This window comes from Propithecus coquereli, unplaced genomic scaffold (assembly GCF_000956105.1).
Source record: "Propithecus coquereli isolate 6110/MARCELLA unplaced genomic scaffold, Pcoq_1.0 Scaffold27, whole genome shotgun sequence".
In the NCBI taxonomy this organism is placed as follows: Eukaryota; Metazoa; Chordata; class Mammalia; order Primates; family Indriidae; genus Propithecus; species Propithecus coquereli.
This window is the reverse complement of record NW_012148285.1, coordinates 13,463,210-13,485,924: the sequence shown is the minus strand read 5'-3', so window position 1 is coordinate 13,485,924 and position 22,715 is coordinate 13,463,210. Positions and strand designations below refer to the sequence as shown.

The following is a 22,715-nucleotide window of genomic DNA, read 5'->3' as shown; positions in this document are numbered from 1 at the left end:
GTATATAAATCTGAGTTAGGCTCCTGGCCTGGACCGTGAGTTGTTTACCCACATGGCATCTGGGGATGTTCAGATGTTCAGAAGTCCTGCAGGATGCAGGACAACCAATCCTTCATTGTTTGGCACTATGTGTCCCCCTGCATTGCTGGGTGTCCTTCCCACTAACTGCCAGGAGCATCCCCCAATCACTGTGACAACCAGAAAGGCCGCCGCATAGTTCCAGAACACCCCAGCAGGGGCAATGCCACTTCCCTCACACGCCTAGAATGGAAGGATTCGTGGAGGGTCCCGAGATCCCTGAGGCACGGCCCAGAAGGCAGACGCTCACGTGCAGCACCTGAGTCCTTGGTGTCTAGCAGGGTCCCCTCACAGGCGTGCCGGAGGGTAAGGGGACACAGGCCAGGCTGGGTAGGGGCTGTGATAATCTGTAGAGCAAATGCCCCTTGTGGAGACCGTGGGGCCAGTCCCCAGCCCCCAGATGATTGTCACATGTGGGAACCCAAGCCCAGTGTTGTCAGGTCCCTGATGTTTCCAGAGAATCCAGAAATCCAAATTTGTAGATGAAATCTCCAGATTTTGCAATGTGGGCTGGGATTAAAACCACAACAAATGGAAACACTCAACAGAACAAACCAGACACCCCTGTGCTTGGTGGAACCCTTGGTCCCTGGCATGACCTCTGGTTTAAATTAAGGAACATGCGGTCGGCTCAAAGGCTGTCCACCGCCCAAATGAACATGCCTCCCCTCCTTGGGTCACCCTGTGCTCAGCTGGGGACCCTAACTCTCCTCCCACTTCCCCTGATCACCCGCCATCCCCCTTCCTCTGTCCCCTCCGGGACACCCTTCCTTGCTTGACTCTGCCTCTTTCTCCAGCCATCCCTCCTCCTCCCGGCTTCTCTTTCCTATCCTGACCGCGCTGGCTGGTTACCAGGGACAGATTCTGGATGGGAGCAGGATTTGAACAGCTGGGGTCTGCCAGCGTGGGCCCCAGAGCCCCGGTTCTCAGCAGGGGCGGGGTGGGGAGTGAGGTTGCCCCACCCCCATTCCAGGGGACATTTGATGGTGGTCTGGAGACATTTTTGGTTGTAACAGGGGGACGTTACTGGCATCTAGTAGGTCACAGATGGTGCTAAACATCCTACAGTGCACAGGACAGTCCCCCACAGTAAAGAGTTTATCCAGCCCAAAATGTGTCAACGGTGCCATTGTTGAGAAACCCTGCCTTAGAGGTATCCCGAAGGCTTTGCTATTGAAGCACGACTAGGTCGTTTATACTCTGTCTGTCTGTCTGTCTGTCTGTCTCTCTCTCTCTCTCTCTGTGTCTTTGGGTGTGGATAATGGAATGTTGCAATTAGAGGAGAACTGTGTTCAAATGGTATTGAAGAAGAAGCCAACCTCAGGGACACTTTCGTAACACAGTTACGAGCACTGCCCATAGAAAGCTCTTCTGCAGGTGGGGCATTTTGTTCCAAACTAGACATGGTTGTTGCCATTTCTGGAAGGCTCTGCTCCCCTTTCCCTCCGTCCTTGGGTCTGACTTTCCAGCCTGACGTTGTCTCTGGAATGTCAGTTCTGACCCTGCCTCTCACACAGAGTGGCCTTGAGTAAGCCTGGCTCAGCCTCAGTTTCCCCATCTGAAGCGGTACTCACTTTTCCCGCAGAGGGTGGGATTTTGGGTTCGCGTGGGGTATGCACATCTGTCCCAACTGCTCAGCTCTCCCGGGGTAGCACGAAAGCACCACATTGCATACACACGTGATCAAGCATGGCCATGTTCCAGAAGAACTTTAGGGACAAAGACAGGTGGTGGCATGTTCTTGCTGACCCCTGACCTGCTTTTTGAGATTGCTTTGAGGAATGAATAAGCCTTTCCAAGCAAAGGGCTTGGCACCATGCCTGCCGTGTAAACAGCAAGTGGTAAACAATGGCTCGTGTTTGTTTCTTCCTCTCGCCCTGTTTTTCTCCTGCGCTTCCTCCCTTTCCCCTTCTCCGCCTCCGCCATCATTTCTTCCTCTGTGTGTCTCTGCACCGCACAGCTGTCTCTTATGCTGACATGGAAAGAGCTGGAAAATGACAGTTCAGAGCTTCCCCTGCCACCCGCCCTTGGTCATCTGGGTGCTCTGGACTCTGGCACTGTCACCATCACCTCCCCAGTGGGGTTGGGAGGAGTGAGTGGGAGGGCGTGGCCGGCTGCGAGCCTGCTCCCCCGGGCAGCTCTGTTTCCGCCCCCAGGACCGGGCATTGCAGGGTTGAGGTCCAGGCTGCGTGGCCTTGGCAGTGTCAGACATAAACAAAGCCAGACACGAGGGAGCGACAGTGCTAAGGACAGATTTAATCAGTAATGCTGATTGCAGTAGGGAAAAGAGCCCAGCGTGAACCCAGCCGAACTGAACTTGGATTTGTTCAGAGGTGACAGGCGTTTTAAAGGGAGAAGGAGGGAGGGGAGAGGAGGTGAGTGGGGTCTCAGGAGAGTCAGGAAGGGGAGGGTTGGTCCATGTGAAACCCACCGGGTTTGCCACGTGGCTTTCATGGAAGTTAGGCTCTTACCCGCCCACGGAGACTGGGAGGAGGGCCCTGCCTACGGGGTCGGCTGGAACAAACACGCGATTCTCAGACAGGCCCTTTAAGCGGGGGATAGGGTTAACCTAGGCGTGTGGCCTAGAGCTGTTAGAAACTATGTTGTTTTTCATTCAAGTCTTTATAGGCCGAGGCTGAGGCCCAGTCAAGCAAGGGCTCGGAGGAGCCAGGCTAGAGTTCGCTCAAGGAGAGAATCTTTGGCAGCAGGTCGTCCCCTCCCTGACGATGACTCGGAACTCGAGGGTCCTGGTGCCTGCTGCTTCTCTCTATATACAGTATCGCTCAGCTGAGACTTCTGTCTGCTCTGTGTGTATTTATTGTGTATGCAAGTAAAATAGCAATCCAAAGGCTTGGCATATAGCAAAACACCCGACATAAAAGAATCATAAACTTTATTTTATTAAGGAGTAGATCTTTAGGATTACACCTGTGTGTTGTATCAGCAGTTCTCAAACTTGGTGTCAGGACTCCCTTATACTCTCCAACATTATTGGGGACCTCAGGAGAGCTTTGGTTTAGGTAGAGTATGTCTGTCATTTATGTACTATATTGGCATTTAAACTAAGGCACTCTTACGATTTATTAATTCACCTAAAACAGTGATGATAACTCATTACGTAGCTATATAAATAGAAATTTTTATGAAGAATATGTATTTTTTCTACGACGAAAACAAATTTAGTAAGAAGGGAGGCACTGTTGTGCATTTTTGCAGAGCTCTGTAATGTCTAGCTTCACAGAAGACATTTGCTTCTGCTTTCAAACCGTTGTCATAGCGCACGTCACGGAGCCCCTGGAAAACTCCGCTGTGTGCTTGTAAGAGAGTGAGCGAGAAAGGAAAATAACATCTTCATATTATGGCGAAAATAGTTCGTCCTTAAAGATCCCCTGAAAAGAACTCAGAGACCCCCCCAGGACCCCCCAGACCACACTGTGAGATCCACATTAGGTCACTGTTGCAAGCATTCATTCTATTCTCATAAATTATAGCTAATATTTATTAATACTAAGTGCTAGGCATTAAGCTAAGTGCTTTATGTGTATAACTCTTTTTAAACCCTCATTAGGTTGGTGCTAGTTATTGTTCCCATTTTACAGAGAAGGAAACTGAGGCAGACAAACTCAGGAACCGTGGGCAGGGCCACACAGTGAGCAAAGTGGCAGAGTCCAGATTTGAACCCACTACACCTCACCTGCCTTTCCAAAAAGACTTAGGCCTGCTTATCCAGTGACAATGTGCCAGCTAAAAACGCCACTATGCTATACCGCTCACTGAGTACTTAATATATATCAAGCCTTTTGCTCAATGTTTTCTCATCAAATAGATTTAACTATGTGTGCCCTATTGGCTAATCCCTAACTCACCTTTGCAAAGTTCAGTTAGGGATTAACCAATAGGGCACACATATTTAATTGGAGATCCCTTTCTTTGTAGATGAGAAATTGAAGCTCCAAGAGGTTAAACCTCTTGCCCCCTGTCTCAGGGCTAAGGGGCAGAGACTGAATTCCAACTCAGCTACCTCAGTCTACCTCCCTGCCCTCTTCACTCTGTGCTGTGCGTCCCATTAACATGATGCTACGTTGCAAAGAGCTTATTATTTAGGGCTCTGTTAAAGCCAGGCCTGGCCGTGTCCAGCATGGCCCACGGGTTTCTAAGTGCCGGCCAGCCCAGCCACCCTTCATGCATGCGAATGAGCCGGGCGAGGGGCCTCTGTTAGGTCTATTTGCATTGGCAGCCTGGGTAATTGCATGTCCTAATTGGTGCAGCCATGCACGCCGTGCCTCCACCATTCGTCCACCCTGGCACGGAGGTCCTTTTGGAAGCAGGTGCGGGCTTCTCCCCCAGTGTCCCTCTCAATGGCCTTGGTAGCCTTGGTGATTGGAACAAAGCCTCAGACACCGAGTTCAACAGCAAACAGCTACCCAGCCGGCTGTGCATCCACAAGGCACAAAAGGAAGCCGTAAACTGATCGCGATGCACGGTGGGACCGGTGCCCTCACGTCTGAGCAGCGCACCTGGCCGGATTTCCCTTTGGCCCCGTCCCTATTCCTAGTAGCTCCAGAGAGGCAATGAGGTGCTAGTGGCCGTGGTCTCTGGGCCTAGACATCCTGGGTTCAAATCCTGGCTCCTCCACTTCCTAAATATGTGGATTTAGTCACTGAAGCTCCCTGAACCTTAGTGTTCCCATCTGAAAAATGGGAAGATAATATGGCATCTCCTTCATTGGGTCGTCACGAAGATGAAATGAGTAAGTGCAAAGGGTTTGGAACAGAGCCTGGGACGCAGTAAGCACTGAAAGGCATATTTTCTAACAGATGCATGTTTCTGAAGCACTTGGCCCGTGACAAGCATTGTGTTCTATGCTTGACCAATTCTCTCAGTTCCTGGGAGGTAGGTAGGTGCCATCCTTGGCCCCCTGGGGTTGGATGAGGAAATTAAAGCACAGAGAGATGAAATGGTCTGTCTCAGCTTAAAGAGCAGAGGAATGGAGGAGGGACGCATCAAACTCACTTCTGCCTGAGTCCAGACCTCTGAATCTCAGGACCCTGCTACAGACAGTGATCCAAGGACGAGGCTGGGAGGAGACATGACACCCTATACAGCTTCCATCTTGTCCTCAGTCTCTGGTCCCTTGAAGCCCATCAAATTGTTTCTCAGTGAGCTGAAATGGCACAACTTTCTTAGTTGTTCGTATTGATTAATGACTAATTTAGAGAATGTTTAGTGGCACACATTTGGGACCCATCGTTTTACAGATGAGAAAATTGTACATTCACTAAGGCAAGCCAGGTACCCAGATCTTCCTCCTCCCCACCTGGTGCTCTGTATACACAAACAGTAAGAGCAAAGGTGTATCTCTAAGTGGATACTTTAAAAATCACAACATCCCACCCCAACCCCTCAGAAACAGGAGCAGGGGACCGGGATTCAATAGACCGAATAAAGACCCATCCTGAAGTCTGAACACTAGCGAACCAGGGAAAGACGGAAACAGACCCACATGTCTCTGCAAGAGCAGCCTGGGTCACGCAACCTACCTCTTGGAGCATATTGTGTTTAGCATATTTCTACCTGATTGAAATTCGCTCTAAACATGCCCAAGGTTGAATGGGAACGGAGGGTATTATTGCATTTAATTATTGCTCTGGAATAAAAAATGGATTCTAGCAGCAGCTTGGAAATAAGGCAACAGCAGAGCAATTAGAGTTTTGGAGCTGACACGAAAACATTTGACTGTGCAATCATTGTAATAAGTACATTAAAATAAAATAAGTCAAAGGGTTGCATTAGCATAAATAACTCAAGGTGAGAGAGATGGATTGGTTAAGAACAAAGAGGACAAGGCTAGTTGATCATAATGGAGAAATCATAACCAATCTGTCCAACAGGTGGGGACCTTCGGGGTGAGATGGTTGAGGCCCTGTGTGAATTGGTAGGGTTGCCTCGTCTGGGTTTGCTACGCATTTTTCCTCCTGCTTTGGGTGGTGGGCACGTTCCAGAAGTTTACATACATTCATCCTCTCAGGGTCTCAGCTTCTTCCCCTAAGGAGGACTGAAACTGCCTTTCTCACTGAGTTTTCAAGAGGACTGGGGACATAGAGTGTGTGAAGGGCCAGCGTATGGGGCACGTGGGTGCTGGCCATCCGATAGTTATCCCGTGTGGATCTGCCTGGAAACTTCCAAGCCTGGTTTTGTACGGGGAAGGGGTGCTGGGTTTGGCTTTCTGGATCTCAGGTCTACGGGGAAAGGAGAGAAAAGCTGAGACCTGTCTGCCTCTTGGCGATCAGATGAAGAGTTGGGGGACAGTGGAGTGACATCTCATGTCCATCAGTGGATAAAGAAAATGTGACATGTACACGCAAAGTGTCGATATTATTCAGCCTCACAAAGGAAGGGAACCCTACACTATGCAGCCACATGCGTGCACCTTGAGGACATTACACTCACTGAAACGAACCAGTCACAGGACAAATACTACGTGATCCCACTTACGTCAGGTATCCGAAAAAGTCAGAGTGGTAGAACCAGAGAGCAGAGTTGTGGTTGCCAGGGGCTGGGGTGGGAGCAGGGGGTGGGAACAGAGAATTGCTCATCAGGCGGCATGAAGTCTCAGCCACGTGAATGGGCTCCAGGGATCTGCTCTCGGCAGTGTGCCCGCAGTCAGCCGTAATGTAGTGCACACTTAAACATGTGTGGAGAGGGTAGATCTCATGGTGAGTGTTCTTACCACAATAAAATAACATTTTTTTACCAAAAAGAGTTAGAGAGGGGGAAGATGAGGGAGAACTCCTCTGTCACTATAGGAAACGGTCTTGACTCCAAGGGACAGGCATTCTCAGGCCTCCGAATGTTGCCTGAATCTTGCTGACTGTGCCCCTCACTAACTTTTCTGGAAGCTGTCTGATACCTGTGAGTTCTTCACTCCAGAAAACAAGATATTTTCCTTCCCCCTTATACTAGAATCTTTTGCATTCCCGAGGCAGCTGAGTAGCTCCTGGAGCCAGGTGGAAGGGCCACAGGGCCACACCAACCTGATCAAACCCATTGTGGTGGCCTCTCTCGCGTAGATGGTGGGTATTAATCACAAGTCATTATTAGAATTGATGGTGGCTCTTGCTCCTGATACTACACGTCAGCCGGAGGAACCAGCCTTCCTTGATTGCCAGCTGGCTGGGCGGGTGGAGGGAGATGATTACATTGTTTCCTGGGTCTGGTCTTGCTTAGTAAGTTCTACCAGAAGGTGGTACAATGTGAGCTTTTGACATAGGTGCTTTGAAGAGGTTTTCTGCTGAAGGGCCACGCTTGGTGATCATCTGTAAACGAGGAAAAGAGAAGAGCCCAAGAATAACACTTAGGAGGGGTCCAAAGAGAGACAAGAGGGATGTCCGTCGGACAGTAGCTCTTCTCTACCTTCTTGTTAACTTCTGGAAAACAGGCTTAGAGATGGGATTTAAATTTATGTTCTGGAAGAGTGGAAGTCGTTAAACTGATGTTCTGTCTCTTGGAGGAAAAAAAGAAAAAAAATTGGCTCCTGTACCTGAAGAGAGGTAGGAGAAAGGAAGCAGATCAGGTGAGCCCCTGTATTAATCAGGATAAGCTAGATCATGCTGCAGTGACAAACATCCCCAAATCTCAGGGGCTCGAAGCTGCAGAGGGGAGGTTGGTGGAGTCCCTACTCCACACTGGTCTCACTCAGGGGCGTAGGACCCTCGCAGGGCTGCAGAGCATGGCCAGGATCCGGACCGGGGCAGGGGAACAGGGCACACTGCGCCCTGGCCTCAGTCACTGCTCTTGGCCACAGCACGTTGCTTGGCTGTACCTAATTAGCAGGGGATGGAGAAGTATAGTCCTATCATGTGCTCAGAAGGGAACTGAAATATTGGTGAAGAGCCTTAGTAAATACCACCCCTGCCTCTTTCAGTTGTATCCCAACCTAGGTGAATATGAGCAAAGAGGGTGATACGCCCTCCACCACCCACATGGAGAAGTGGGAGCTGAGTGCTTCTTGATTTGCCCCTCAGCAAAACAGAAGAGGCATCATACCACAGCAAGCTTTAGAATCAGACAGATGCAAGTTCGCTGCCTCCCCCAGATGACTTTGGGAAGATTACTTAACATCCTGTTTCCCTCACTTTTTCTATAAGATGGGAAAACAGCAATACCTGCCTTGGAACCTATTTCTGGAGGTTAAGTGGGATATTGCGTATAAGGGCTTAGCACAGTGCCTAGCATATGATGCGTATCCAAGAATGTTATAACAACAAGCCTCGTCTGCTCCTTCTGTGAAATGGCAAAGAGAGCAGCTCCTTAGCGGGCGATCGTCAGTATCCAGTAAGTAGCACCTGGGAGTCACTTACTGTGGTGCCTGGCTCGTGGCGAGTGCTCAGAAAATGTGTCTGAGAGGCTGCTTGGGACTCTTCAAGGGCCTCTGGATAGAAAGAAGGGAAAAGAAGAATTTCAGCAGAGTTTGTTTAGGTTGCAAGAATAGAAATATATTCTAGGCACTCCTCCGAGGGGGATTTACTGCAGATCTCTGCAGGAAGGTGAGAAAGACCAAAACCAGAGGACCCTCATTCATGGCTCAGGGTGTGATAGCAGCCCCCACGTATGACCAGCAGCCACACTGTGACCCAGTGTGGACTCAGCTCCTCCTTCTCCGTTCCGTTTCCCAGCTCCTGCCACCTCAAACTCCAAGTGCATCGTGGCCACTGCTTACTGTCCTCTTTCTGTGGCTCTCTGCCACACGACAGGCCACAGGCCAGCCTGGAGATGGCCATTTGGAGGTTGTATACCTACAGTAGGTCCGTTTAGCAGAGTGGGAGTGGGTGGGAAGGGGCCAGAGCTTGTGTCACAAAATCAGGCTGCAGTGCTTAAGTGGGTAGGGTGACAGGTCTAAAAAGTCCCCTAGAGCTTCTCGGAAGTGGATGGCGTCAGTGGCATTGCAGAGCATCCCAGAACATAGGGCCTGTGGTCTGTTTGGTTTGAATTTCAGCTTTGCCACCAACTAGCTAGGTTACCTTGGGCAAATCACTTGTGAACAGATGCTCAGTTCCTCATCTGTGAAATGAGAATAATATTAATAGCAATATCCAATTTACAGAGTGGCCATGAGGTATCCTAGTGTCAGCTGTCATTCTTACAGCCACCACCAAATAGAGGAAATTGGTGCTTAATGCTGGGGGCGATGGGGCAGAGGCTCAAAAGGCAGCTTCAAAATTCACACTTCTGCCGATAGAGCAGGGGTCTGCATGCTTTTTCTAAAAGGGCCAGATAGAAATATTTTAGGCTTTACAGGCCAGTCTCTATTACAACTACTCGCTCAGCTATTGCAGCACAAAAGCAGCCATAGACAGTTAACAAATAAACAGGAATGGCTGTGTTTCAATAAAACTTTATTTACAAAAACAAATAAAGGCTGGATTTGGCCCAAGGTCGGTGGTTTGCTAACCTGCTGGAGTGGGGACCTGGCTGAGTGTCAGCTGCTCTTAGGCACCAGCATGGCACCAGTGTTCAGTCCCCACCATCCTTTTCCTGGGGAACTGGTAAAAGGCGTATTTCAGCCCTACTTGAAAAGGAAAAGGGACAGGGATGCTGCTCATTGCCCGTGTGTTTCCCATAGCAACATGGGCAGATTTGCAGAGCCAGTTAGTGTTCTCTGTGGTTTCCAAGGTCGAGGGGCATGTTCTAGGACTGCAAATGTGCTTTCAGGTTAAGGCCTTGGGAATGGGCTTCAAGCAGAAGCAAAATGTTTCAGAAATGATTTGGGGACGTTAGTTGAATGATGCATTTGATCCGAACTCAAAGTGACTAGGACCTGCCTACCCATGGAGGAGCTGAGTCTGGAATGCTGCCTTTCTGGAAAAATCCATGCCATGCATTGTTTCGAGAATGACTCCTGACCCTTCCCTTTCTTTCTCTTGACCCCAGGTGACTTAATTAGTTCTGCTCCAGGTACAAACATCAAGAGCCAGAGCTCAAGCACAAGAGTGTCACAAGTTTGCATGTCACCTGGGACTCATTGTAACGTTCCTTCTGTTCATTCTGCAAAGTCTGCATTCCCTTCTTAAAAAAAAAAAAAAAAAAAAAAAAGCTAATGGTGTCTTTCCCACAGAATTTACAAACTGCTCAAACTGATTTCTCTTCTGGGCGTAGATATACGAGCATGTCCTAAAGGCAATGGAATGTATAGAATATCCTACCAATATTTTTTTCCCTTTATAACTTTATTATGCCATTTTCAGCCCTTAAATAAACCATCACAGCACTTTCTGCTGGAATTTAAACAGGAAGCCAAAACAAAATGTTTGCTACCCAATGGCAAAGACAGTCAAGGGTAGAAACTTACTTGAAAAGGTGTGGTTACTTAGAAGCCTTGAGTCTCATAGTCATGTCACTTCACAGCTTGAAAAAGCCTTAATCTCTAGTTGGAACATTTCCTATTTCCAGATGGGGAAACTGAGGACCAGAGACAAAGTCTGACCAGAGTTTCAGCCAGTAGCAAGGGTGGGATGTGGAACTGTGGCCTAGACTTCCAAACCTGCATGGCCCGCTCTCGAGGGCCAAGCTACTTGGCATGATCACTCAGTAACGTTCCTCCTCTATGTTTCTTTCCTATGTTCTCCAGCACGGCTACTTCTCTCACCGGCCGAAAGAGAAAGTGCGTACAGACAGCAACAATGAGAACTCGGTCCCCAAAGATTTTGAGAACGTGGACAACAGCAACTTTGCACCCAGGACTCAAAAGCAGAAGCACCAGCCTGAGTTGGCCAAGAAGCCCCCAAGTAGACAGAAGGAGCTTTTGAAAAGGAAGCTGGAACAGCAGGAGAAAGGGAAGGGCCCCAACGAGGCTCTGCCTCCCGGCGAGAGAGCTGCAGCCAACAGCAGCCGTGGGAAGGATGCCCCCAGGCAGCCCCATGCCAGGAAGAGTGGGGGCAGCTCCCCTGAGACCAAGTACGAGCAGCCGCCCAAGTGCGACATCTCCGGCAAGGAGGCCATCTCTGCCCTGTCCCGCGCGAAGTCCAAACACTGCCGCCAGGAGATCGGGGAGACCTACTGCCGCCACAAGCTTGGGCTGCTGATGCCTGAGAAGGTGACCCGGTTCTGCCCCCTGGACGGTAAGTTCTACCCCAGCCAGGAGAGGTGACTCCCAGCCACTTCCTCCTCCCAGCCAGCCTCATTCCGCTCACATTCTCAGACCTTCTGAGAATGGCTGCCCTATTTTTCAAACCCCAGATCAGGACACAAAATCTGATTTGTTCTAGTACTCTCTGAATTCCCAAGTCTTGTATGAGAAAAGTTTTACACAATCAGATTACTTTTTGTAGGCGCTTTAACCCATTGCCTTTAAGGCAAAGGATAGAATTAGAGTGACACTGTGGCGGGTGTGGAAGTCGCAAGAGGCAAGGTGGCTATATCGATAAGGTTTGGTTTCTCTCTCCGCAGGATACTGGGATTAGAATTGCTGTGAATAGTGTTGCAATTCAATATGGTTTGAAAAGTTTCTAATTGGTTGTATTGACTTTGGAGGCTCCGTGAAAATAACCTTTCCATTTTCCTCCATCTAACGTTCCTTCCTTCCCTCCCTCCCTCCTTCCTTTTTCCTTCCTTCTTTTCTTCCTCCCCAGTTATTCCTCATTTGCTTCCTATTTTCTTCCTTCCTATTTCCTTTCATCCTTATTTTTTCTTTCTTTCTGTCTCTTTCATTTCCTTTCTCCCTTACTTAGTCCCTTCATTGCTCATTCCCTTCCTATTTTCTTCCTTCTTTCCTTTTTTCTTCCTTCCTTCCTCATTTCCTTCCCTTCTCCCTCCCTTGTCCTGTGCACTGGGCACGCTTGTCTGTGTCAATGACCCAGTGATTAACCAGGTCATTTGCTGAGATGCAGGGAGGGGCCAGAGCTCTGATAGAGGAATTCACAGGCGGAGTGCAGGGGCCCTGTGAAGATGGGAGGACCAATTTTGCACAGGCGGGCACCATATTGTAGCTCTGCATCTAAAACCATGGCCCCTTTCTGCCCCATTTGTTAACACTAGTACACCTCCTGCCTCCATCTAGGTTGTTTTATGTGTCTTCCCCCGACCAAAGTGGCGGTGACTTTCACCGTCCAGGCATCACCGTGTGCCAGGCACTGCCCCAGGCTCTGTGCATCCACCACCCTGTGAGGCTGTCAGTTGTTTTCAGATGACAGAAGCAAAATCATTTCCCCAGGGTCACACGGTTTGCTCATGGCCACTCCTTCATTCTTATCGGGCCACAACTCAAGGTGTGCCCAGCTGTCGCTCACAAAGCGGCCGAGGGCTCACAATACCTCCTGATCGCTTCTAAATCAAAATACCAACAGCTGCTTTTGTTCCCTCCAAAGTGAGGAGAAAAGACACTCAAATTGTCACAGAGGCCAACTGTGAGACAAGCCGGAGCTCCCGAGGGCGTGAGTAGGGGAAAGACACGTAGAACAACCTAGATGGAGGCAGAAGGTGTATCCGGGTTAACAGGCGGGACAGGAGGGGCCCACTGAGGTGTTGGGTCCCCCTCAATGTCAAGGCAGAAGAAGGTCTGGAAATCGAGCCAACCACAGAGTTGGGTGGGGGGAGCTTTTGGCTCCCCCATGTTGCTGCTCAGGAGCCAGGCGATTCCCCCACGTCTCGAGGCAAAAGGGAGGTGCACAGTGAGAATGGCTCCAAGAAAAGGAGCCTAGCAGGGACCCCTTAGCGAAATCTTCATTCAGCTGGTTCACTGGACAGATGAGAATATGAGGCCCATGTAGGGGAAGAGACTCACACAAGGTCACCCAGCTCATCAGAGGCGTCCTCATTTCCCACTTGTGCTCTGTGTTCACCCTGTGTCCCAGAACGAGGACGTGAATCAGGCAGGGTGGCCACGGGCACCAAGCGCCCAAAGACAGGGCTGGAAGGGTGCGCAGCGAACCCTCCACGCGGCCCCCTCTGCAGGGGCAACTTTAACGTTTTACTCACGTTCGTCTCTGTTCTTTGAGTTTTTAGTAGCAAATGTGTCTCTACACAATACTCCCTTTCACACGGAAAGATTGAAAAAGAAAAACTTCATGACTCCCGTGCAGTTTTACCTTTGTCTAAGTGGTCCAGGTGGCTCCCGTCTATATTCTTGATTGGATTTGGCACGTAGAATGTAGCAATAATTAAATGGAGTGCAACATTTCCAAGATCTTTTGTTAACCAGTGCCTGGCAGAGAAGTTCTAGAGGCTGGAGTCGAACGCGCTTCCACGAAAATAATATTGGGCTCCTTCTGTATACCAGGGGGCATCACCCTTACTCTGTGAAGGGCCAAATAGACAATATTTGAGGATTCGTGGGCCGTACAGTCTCTGCCACAGCTACTCAACTCTGCTGTCATGGTGCAAAAACAGCCAGAGATAAGAGCTACACAAATGCATTGGGTTGTGTTCTGATAAAACTTAATTTACAAAAATAAGCCATGGGCCAGATTTGGTCCTTGGGCTGTAGTTTGCTTGTCCTTGCTAAATACCATTCTGTATACAGTTGACCCTTGAAAAATTTGGGGGCTGGGGTGCCAACCCTCACACAGTTGAAAATTTATTTTACTTTTTTTAATGGATGTAAGGGGTACAAGTTGAATTGTTACACGTATATATCGTATAGTGGTGAAATCAGGGCTTTGGATGTACCCATCCCCTGAATAGTGCACATTGTACCCCACAGGTAATTTTTCATCCCTCACCCCGCCCCGCCCTCTCCCCGCTTTTGAGTCTCCAACGTCCCTTATACCAGCCTGTGTCGAGTACTACTTTTAACTCCCCCAAGACTTAGCTACTAATAGCCTACTGTTAACCGGAAGCCTTACCGATAACAAACAGTTGATTCACACATGTTTTGTATGCTATGTTATATTGATATACTGTATTATATACCGTACTCTTACACTACAGTAAGCGAGAGGAAAGAAAATGTTATCAAGAAAATCATAAGGAAGAGAAAACATTTACAATTCCTTAAGTGGAAATGGATCATCATAAAGGTCTTCATCTTCTTCATCTTCCTGTTGAGGAGGCTGAGGAAGAGGGGGAAGAGGAGGGATTGGTCCTACTGTCCCAGGGGTGGCAGAGGCAGAAAAAAGTCCACGTGCAAGCGGAATCTCACCGTTCAAGCTCATGTTCGAGGGCGACCGCGCTACTATATCCAACCCTATTTGTGCCTCACCGCACTGAATCCTCACACTAGTGAGTCTGTCACGGACCCATTTTGTCAGTGAGGAAATTGAGGCTTAAAGAGGGTTCGTACTTGGCCAGAGACACGTGGCCAGTAGATGACAGAGCTGGAGTTGGAACTCGTGGTACAGAGCCCGCGTCCTTTCCCACAAGCCTGTCTCTCTTCAGGAGGCGAAAGGCTTCACTTTAGCTCAAGTCGTCAAGCCCCAGAGATGTTCTGCTGCCCGTAGGCTGTCCCTCTGTTGCCGGCAGAGTTGCGAGGGAGAAGGCAGGGTGTTAGTGGTGGTGCAAGAGGGCTGATGTTGCCAGTGCTTAGGAGCCTGGCTGTGAGCCAAACCCCTGGATTCAAATCCCAGATTTCTCCTGCACAAGCTGTGGGACTTTGGGCAAGTTACTTAACCTCTCTGTGCTGCAGTTTTTCCATCTGTAAAGGGGAGAGGAGCATGATCACACCTATCGTAGAGGATTCATGAGGGCCAATTACACAGTTACGAACTCGTGCCTGGTCAATAATCAGCATTGTGTGTATATTTATTATAGGACATGCTCCACACCTGTTCAGAACAATCGAAATGCCACACCCTTAGGCCAGGAGTTCCAGTCATCCCTGGCATGGCTTTGTGGCGTGAGTGCGCTGGGGGGTTGCCCTGAGGCCTGTGCTGCATTGGCCAGGGTGGCACACCCTCCTGGGACCTCTGAGCTGCTGAGTAAGATTGGCATTTAAGAGCCGTTGCACACCCAGCTCCAGCAACGCTTTAATTTGCTACACCCCAGCCTCCCCCTTTTGCAATAAATTTACTGTGAATAGACTAATTGCAAAATAACCCTAATTGGGTAGTTATCAATGAACAACTTCCCGTGGAACAAAACGGCTTACAATTAATAGCATTTAAGCCATAAACTATTCTTCTGCAGAAAGCTAAGATGTAATTACACCCCATACGGAGATCGTGTTCCCTTTCTGGAAACCATGACACCCGGATTTCCCTCTGCTTAGGAGGGATTTGAGCTTCAGCCCAGTGGTCCTTTTATTTCCTGCCGAATGAGGACATGGAGGCTGGGTGGAGGGAAATGTAATCTGTGAGTAAATGTTCACATACATATGTGCACACACACACAGAAGGACGCACCGCGTGTCTCATTTTGCTTAACATCATTCAAACTTCAGCCAATGGTATGCCGGAAGTTGAATGTAATTATGGAAACAATTCCTCATGGCTGAACAGCTGAAAAATTCAGAGGAAAGGAGATAGATTTTAAATGTTGACTTTGGTAAAGGACTCCTGCCCTCACCGCTTCACTCAGAGAAGAGGTAGAGTCCGCAGTCTGGACGGCGGTGGGAGCTTCACCCCATTCTCTGACACCTGTTTTCACAAGGGGAGGAGGGATCCCAGGCCGTCCACTCACAGCTGGGCAGAGGGACATGCAGTGAGGCCTGGGGAAGGGGCTGTACCCCAGAGCCCCTGGGCTCACTGCAGCCCCCAAGCTGTCGCCTACCTCACCCCATCCCTCCTCCCTGGCAGCCCCCTCCACCTGCTCCCTGCCCCACCACCCACAATTGCCCGGGCCTCCTGTCCCTTCCATGATTTCCAGAACCACCCTCAGGCCTCTGGTCACTCCAGCTGGGCCTCTCAGGGTTTCTGGAAATGGAACCAGATCAGATGGAAGGCCAGGGACAGTCCGGACGCTACGGTTTGATTCCTGGTTCTGCCTCGACTAGCGGCGTGACTCTGGCCTCTCAGCGCCTCAGTCTCCTCATCTGTCAGATGGACACAGACACTCCCATCTTCACAGGGCTGTTGACTGAACCGAGATAACGCATATACAGCGCTCAGGCCGTTGGGGAAGTGGACAAAAGCAGATGTGTTTGGTTGTTGGTAGCCGTGAGGGGACAAGAGTGGCATAAATAGGGGGGCATTGAGGAGAGGGGAGGGGAAGGGCTGTTTCGATGTGGCCCTCTGTTGCCTAGTGGCGTCTCGCTGGCTCTGGTCTTCAGACATGGCCCCACTCGCCTCGTGTCCCCCCCAGCTCTCTCTGTGTCACACCCCAGCCCCCGCTCCACCCCACCTTGCTCGACTGTCAGCTCCTGCCTCCCCAGATCTCAGCCTAAACGCACATCCTCGGGGAAGCCTTCCCCAGGCGCCCTGGCCGCAGGGGACACACCGACCCTGGGTGAGGGGCGCACCCCTGCCCCTCCCATCGTCAAAGCGTCTGTCTCAATCAGACCCCAGAGACGTTCTCGTGCCAGCTGCCAGACGACGCAGCTTCCTGCCTCACTGCACGTGGAACAGCTGCACATCAGGAAGCTCCCTCCCTTCCCCGGCCCTCATGGCCACCAGCTCCCTGTGTCTTGAGTTAGAATGTCCCAAGAAAGGCCCCACTGGCTACGTGGTCCATCCTGCACTTCCTCTCCCTCTTTGGGGCCAGGCAGAGCCAGCGGGCTGATGCTTCTGCGGGTCTTTGAGGTTTTAGTAGTTTTAGACACCTGGGTGAAGAATCAGCGAGGAAACGTGTGAGAAGGTCCAGGGACAGTGGTCAGCAAGGAGCGGGGTGGCCCGTGGCCTTAGAGGAACTCGGACCTGGGCATCTGAGTGAAGGCGGCAGTTCTCCGATGGGCAAGGGCAGTCGCTTACGAGTCAGCTGACCAGCCGCAGAGTTGCAAGCGTTCTCACGTGACTGGGGAGCCCAGCCCAGGTGTTGGGGATGAGCGTGATCAGAAGGGGCTTCCAGTAGAACAGGAACTGCGTGGATGCAACAGACCGTCTCTCCCCATCAGCGTTTGCAGGGGGCCACCCACTGCAGAGAGAGACTGGCAGGTGGCACCACCAGCTGCGTGAGGGCTGTCTCCTGTACGTCACCCAGGCCCCGGGGGGAGGGAGGTGACTACACAGCCTGAGTAGCCGGCTTCTGGAAAGCATGGCCAGCAGCCTGGCATGGAGGGGAAGCGGAGACGTGGACGTCAGCTTGGCCACTCTCAGTGCACTCAGTTTCCTCATACGTCAGCCGGAGACACTGCTTTAGCCCAGGTCTTTTGTTGCTCCACCAATGCTGAGAAAATGAGGGCACAGCTGTGAAAAGTTAGCAGGCCCCCCATGAATGGGCCAAATTGATCCTCAAACAGCTTGGCCAAGTGGGTGGGGTGACCGGTTTTCCCAAGGCCGCGCTTGCACGGGATCCAGCTGGACCTTTTGTCATCTCCTGCTGAGGCAGGCACGGAGCCCAGTAAAGAGTGTCCAGCAACAGTTCATTGGAGTTGGACAAAACGAGTCCCAAAGGTCTTCCGTGGGCTTCCAAGGGAAGGGAGAGAGACTGCGGCAAATCGGTAAAAAAATCGGCAGACTCCATTCATGGGTCACCCACTGTGTGCCAGGCAGGGTTCAAGGCCAGGACTCCACACATGCTTTCTGCAAAGGGCCGGATAGTAAATACTGGAGACTGTGCAGACCGCGCGGTGTCTGTCTCAACTATGCATCTCCAGCGTGGCCGTGTGAAAGCCGCCACAGACAATACATCAGCGAATGACTATCGTGGCTATGCTCCAGTAAAACTTTATTTGTGGGTCCTGAACTGTAGATTTCACATAATTTTAATTTGTTGTGAAGTGTTACTCTGCATAGGATTTTTTCCCCAGCCATTTAAAAATGTAAAAACCATTCTTAGCTCAAAACAGACAGCTGCAGACTACAGTTTGCTGACCCTCATTCTAGGACCTGGGGAGATAGCAGTGAACAAAAGCGGGGAGCACCTCGTCCCTGTGCAAGGCTTCTACCCTGCACCCTGCACCCCCGTGTCCACTGGCTCTGGGAATCCTGCATCGCGGTGGCTCTGCCTTCGTGGAGTTTCTGCCCTAATAGCAGAGACCAGAGGTGACAAGTGAATACATAGACCTGCAACCCAGTGTCTGGATATGACTTAAGTGGCTTATTTGCAGACAAATAAAGCAGGGTGAGAGGACAGGGGAGGTGGGGAGGCACTTAGGTGGGCAGCCACGGAAGCATCTCTGAGGGAGGAAGGGGTGCCAGGGTCTTGGAGAAGAGCAAACAGCCCTGGAAAAAGGACTAGCATGTTCCAGAAGCAGCAAGAAGGTCCTCAGGCTGGAGCAGAGGCAGCTGGGAGGAAACCAGAAGGGGTCAGATCTTCAGGCCATGGCAAGAAGTTTGGAAGTTTTTTCATTGACTTGGGAGCCATTGGGGGGCTTGAACAGGGTTGTAATATGATCTGCTTTAGCTGCCTCCTCCTTCTTCTTTTTCTTTTTTCTTTTTTTTACTTTATGCCACATTTATTTTATTTTATTGTGGTAAGAACACTTAACGTGAGAGCCGCCATCCTAACAGCTGTGTACAACACAGGAGTGTTACCTGGAGGCACAGCGTTGCACAGCAGATCTCTAGAACTTACCTTGCACGGCCGAAACTGTTTGCTTGTTTGTTTTTTATAAATCTTATTGTCTACATTTACAGTATGCAACATGATGTTATGAGATACACATAGGTAGCAAGATGGTTACTCTAGCGAAGCAAAGTAACGCACCCACCGTCTCACGTAGTGACCCATTTTGTGTGCGTGTGGCGAGAGCAGCCCAAACCTGCTCATTCAGCAAAAATCCTGACTGTGATGCAAAACGATTTACTGTGGTCCTCGTGTTGGACATTCGATCTCTAGACTTTACACCTGTTGCGCAGCAGCTCCCACTTCTCCCTTCCCCACCCCGCCCCAGCAGCCACCGTTTTATTCTTTGCTTCTGTGAGCTTGGCTATTTTAGATGCTCACGTAAGTGAGGTCATTCAGAATTTGCCTTTCAAAGACCGGCTTGTTTCACTGAGCACAGTGTCCTCAAGGTTCATCCATGTTGTTGGGTATCACAGGATTTCCTTCTTTTGTAAAGCACAATAATATGGTATTTTATGTGTATACCACGTTTTTTAAATCCACTCATCCATCGGTGGGCATTTAGGTTGTTTCCGCGTCTCAACTGTTGTGAGCGATGCTGCGATGAACGGGAGTGCGGGTATCTCTTCGCGACCCCGGTCTCGGTTCTTGTGCGTGGTGAGATATCACCTCATACTCAACAGGCCGGCTGTTATCAAACAGAGAAAGGACAACAGGTGTTGGTGAGGATGTGGAGAAACGGGAACCCTTGCACGCCATTGGTGGACGTGCAAAATGGTGCGGTGGCGAAAGAAAACCACGCGGAGATTCCTCAAAAAATTAAAACTAGAACTACCATACGATCTAGCCATTCCCTCTTCTAATCTGATTTAGCTCTTAAGGAAGGACTAGAAACAGGGAGATCACGGGGAGGCTCTGGCAGGGGTCCCAGGGAGAGGAGAGGGTGGTGGGGAGACAGGCAAACTCAGGGTGCGTGTAAGAAAGCGTGTTGGGAGTGGCCAGTGGATCAGATGCGAGTGACCATCAGTTGGTCTTCTGGGCTCCTGGGTTTCTTCTGGGCACGAAGACCACTCAAGCCTCATTTCTCAGCAAACGTTACTGAATCTCCACTATGTGCCGGGAAGCTGTGGCCAACAGCCCCCCAGGCACCCCCAGTGGGAGATGAGTCAGGCCAATTCCACTCTGCCTTTTCCTTCTAAAGCACGCTGGCATTTCCCCCCTCCCAGACTTGGGATCATAAAGACAGCCAGCTGCCACCCACAGACTCTTTAGAAAGCTAAGTACAATACGTGGGTTTGGGAAATATCATAAATGCCCCCTCAACTCCCTCCCACCTCCTCCTCCACCCCCTTCTTCCCCCAGGAACGTTCTGCCAGCTGCACAGCTCTGCCATTCACTGGAGAAGTTGTCATTAGGGTGTGTTTGTTCCCTAACTGTCAGGCCTGAAAGCAAAGCCAAAGGGTTAGGCGCGGAAAGATGGCGAAAACACCAGCCCCAGGATGAGTGGGATTAATGCCCCCCGCCCCCCGGCTGTCACCGGGCGCACCTTTCGGAAACTTCGTGCATAAAGAAGCACTTGCCCAGCCGAGGGTATTTTAGACAAGAGGATCATGGTTAGGTGGATTTTGCTTTTCCTGCTCGTGTGCTCACAATGACATCTATAGACCAGGGGACTGAGAGCGTGTTTCTGACCCCGCAGTTGTGGGCCGCTGCTCGGAGCAGCTCCGCGGCAGAGAGCCTGGCTCATCAGCTTCTCCTTTGTTCCCGGCTAGAAGGAGGCTTTTGAAAAAGGGGCGACTCTCTCCCTCCCGCGTTCCTGGGAGGCAGCGGGGCGGGGCCTGGAGGCCTGCCTGGAGTTCACAGATGCCTGTCACCTCTGCTTCCTCTCTGGCTGCCCTGCGCCTTGGCACAGCGTCCCTCCCGCACACGGCACACAGAGCCACTGGCAGGCCACGCTTGGTTGCCAGCAGTGTTGCAGACAATTTGAGATGACTAGTAATTCAGGCACTACAGTTGGCAAGCTTCGTTTTTAATAAATTGGAGCAGAGTCACGGATTCGCCTAGCACCTGGCGCCATGTTAGACACCGAGTAAGTACCTGTTGCTTGTTGGGTAACGCAATGATAAGTGGATGAATGAATCCCTGCTTTTTTGCACGTCAGTGAGAAAGGAGGAGGACCCCAAGCATCCCGTGGAAACTCATCCTGTACGTGAGTCTGCATTCTTCGCTGGAGCATACTTACATAAGTTTCATTTGTTTTACTCATTCGATGAATACATGTTGAACAGCTACCCCATGCTAAGCAAGGTGCCGAGTACTGGGATACTTGGAGCCAGACGAGGTCCGACGTCCCGGAACTCAGGGTCAGGTATGGGAGACGGGCAATAGAGAAAGACACAGGAGATTGGTGACCCTCCGTGTGCACGGAGAAGAGAAAGCAAAAGTCAGAGGGACCAGCCAGGGCTTAGGCTGTCTTTGAATGATCTAAGGAGAGCAACGGATAAAAGGTGCTTGGAGATCAATTTGGTCTCATTGTGGAAGAACTTGCTAAAAATTTGAGCTCTTCCCTAATGGAGCCGTTCCTAGTCTTTGGACATACTGAGTTCATTCATTCATTCAACTAATATTTATTGAGAAGCTACTCTGTGCCAGGCACTCTTTTAGGTAGTGAGAAAAGAGATATCAAGGGCTTAATCTTAGTCACCTTTGAATATTCAGTGCTTGGCACATCCTAAGCCTGTCTTATCCTCACTGGGTAAGAAGATAGCATGGTTGTTTTTGGCTTTGGTGGCTCAACGCCCCTCGGCCCTGAGGGCTGTGCAGAGGCCTGTGTGCACCAAGCAAAGGGGTGGGAATGGGCATTTAGAAGTCTCTGCAAGCTGCTGTTCTGGGCATGGCTCAGCTGCCGTCTAGGGACCAAAAGTCTCACCAGCTGCCTTCATTATTGACTTATTCGACAATTGTTGATTGAGCATCCCCCGATGATGCCAGGCACTGGCTTTGGGGGATTCATTTGGGAATAAAACCAGACAGAATCCTTGTCCTCGTGGAGCCTGCAACCTGTTTAATGTGGGTGGGGAAACACAGGGGCAAAATTATCATTAAATATAAAGTTGCAACATCAACTTTAAATTCTGTGGAGACACGTAGTTATATTTCATAGCTGAGCTGAGAGATGAAGGGTGGTAGGCGTTAATTATAGGAAGGGCAGGAGGGGCACATTCCAGGCCAAAGGGGCATCATGTGCAAAGGCCCTGGGGTAGGAAGAGGTGTAGAGAGTACAAATAGCTCACAAGGCCACCAGGAGAGTTCTGAGTATGAGCAGAAGGGTCAGTCTGTCCTCCTCTCAGCCAGGTTTTAATCCTTGAAACTGCTGGGTTTACATGATATGTCTTTGCTTTGAGCAAGGAGAATGGAGGCAGAGGCATCTCTCAGGACCAAACTGAAGTTTCCAGACAGCCAAGGGAGGATCAGCCCCAAAGTTAGACAAGGCTCTGGTGGGCTGGGACTGGGGGCGGGTCCTACATCTTCTCTCCGAAGAACTATGATGCTTCTTTCACCTTTGGGCCTTGACCATGGGATCACCTAGGGTCAGGGAAACTCCCCCTCCTGCAGTTCTTAGCCCTGGATTCAGGCTAAGAGTCAGGCTAAGACTCTTGGGAGGTCTTCACTATCATTGAGCTACTGTGGGGTTAGGAGAAGCCTCTGAACCAGACTCTGCTCAAAAGACCTATGGCCCCTCTACCACTCCACCAAATGCAAAAGCCTCACTACTTCTCGTAAAACAGATTGCATGAATGCCTCCCCTGCCTCCTCAGGTTGCCGAGTGGAATACTGTGTTCAAGAATACTTTCATTATTCCATCGATCCAGCCAGCAAATATTTACCAAGCACCTGTTACAACTCAGCAATAGGCCACCTCTAGATCGGCAGTTCTCGTGGTTCTCGAAGCCCTCAGGTGCGCATGGAGGACCTGCTTCTGTGGCGGGGGCGTCTGTGATGCTTGTCTCAGCCCCCTGTGAGATCGTTTCCAGGGGCTGCCCAAG

General features: G+C 50.4%; 1 protein-coding gene across 1 annotated transcript in view; it reads left to right on the top strand.

Annotated features, from left to right (window-relative positions):
* The first annotated feature begins 4,348 nt into the window (after window positions 1–4,348).
* The window catches only part of XYLT1 (xylosyltransferase I), a 137,498-nt gene continuing 119,131 nt past the window's right edge, over window positions 4,349–22,715 (top strand). Inside the window, exons 1-2 of the mRNA XM_012647555.1 lie at window positions 4,349–4,540; window positions 10,706–11,195. Of these exons, the coding sequence (XP_012503009.1) occupies window positions 4,349–4,540; window positions 10,706–11,195 (682 nt within the window). The remainder of the gene's footprint in view (window positions 4,541–10,705; window positions 11,196–22,715) is intronic.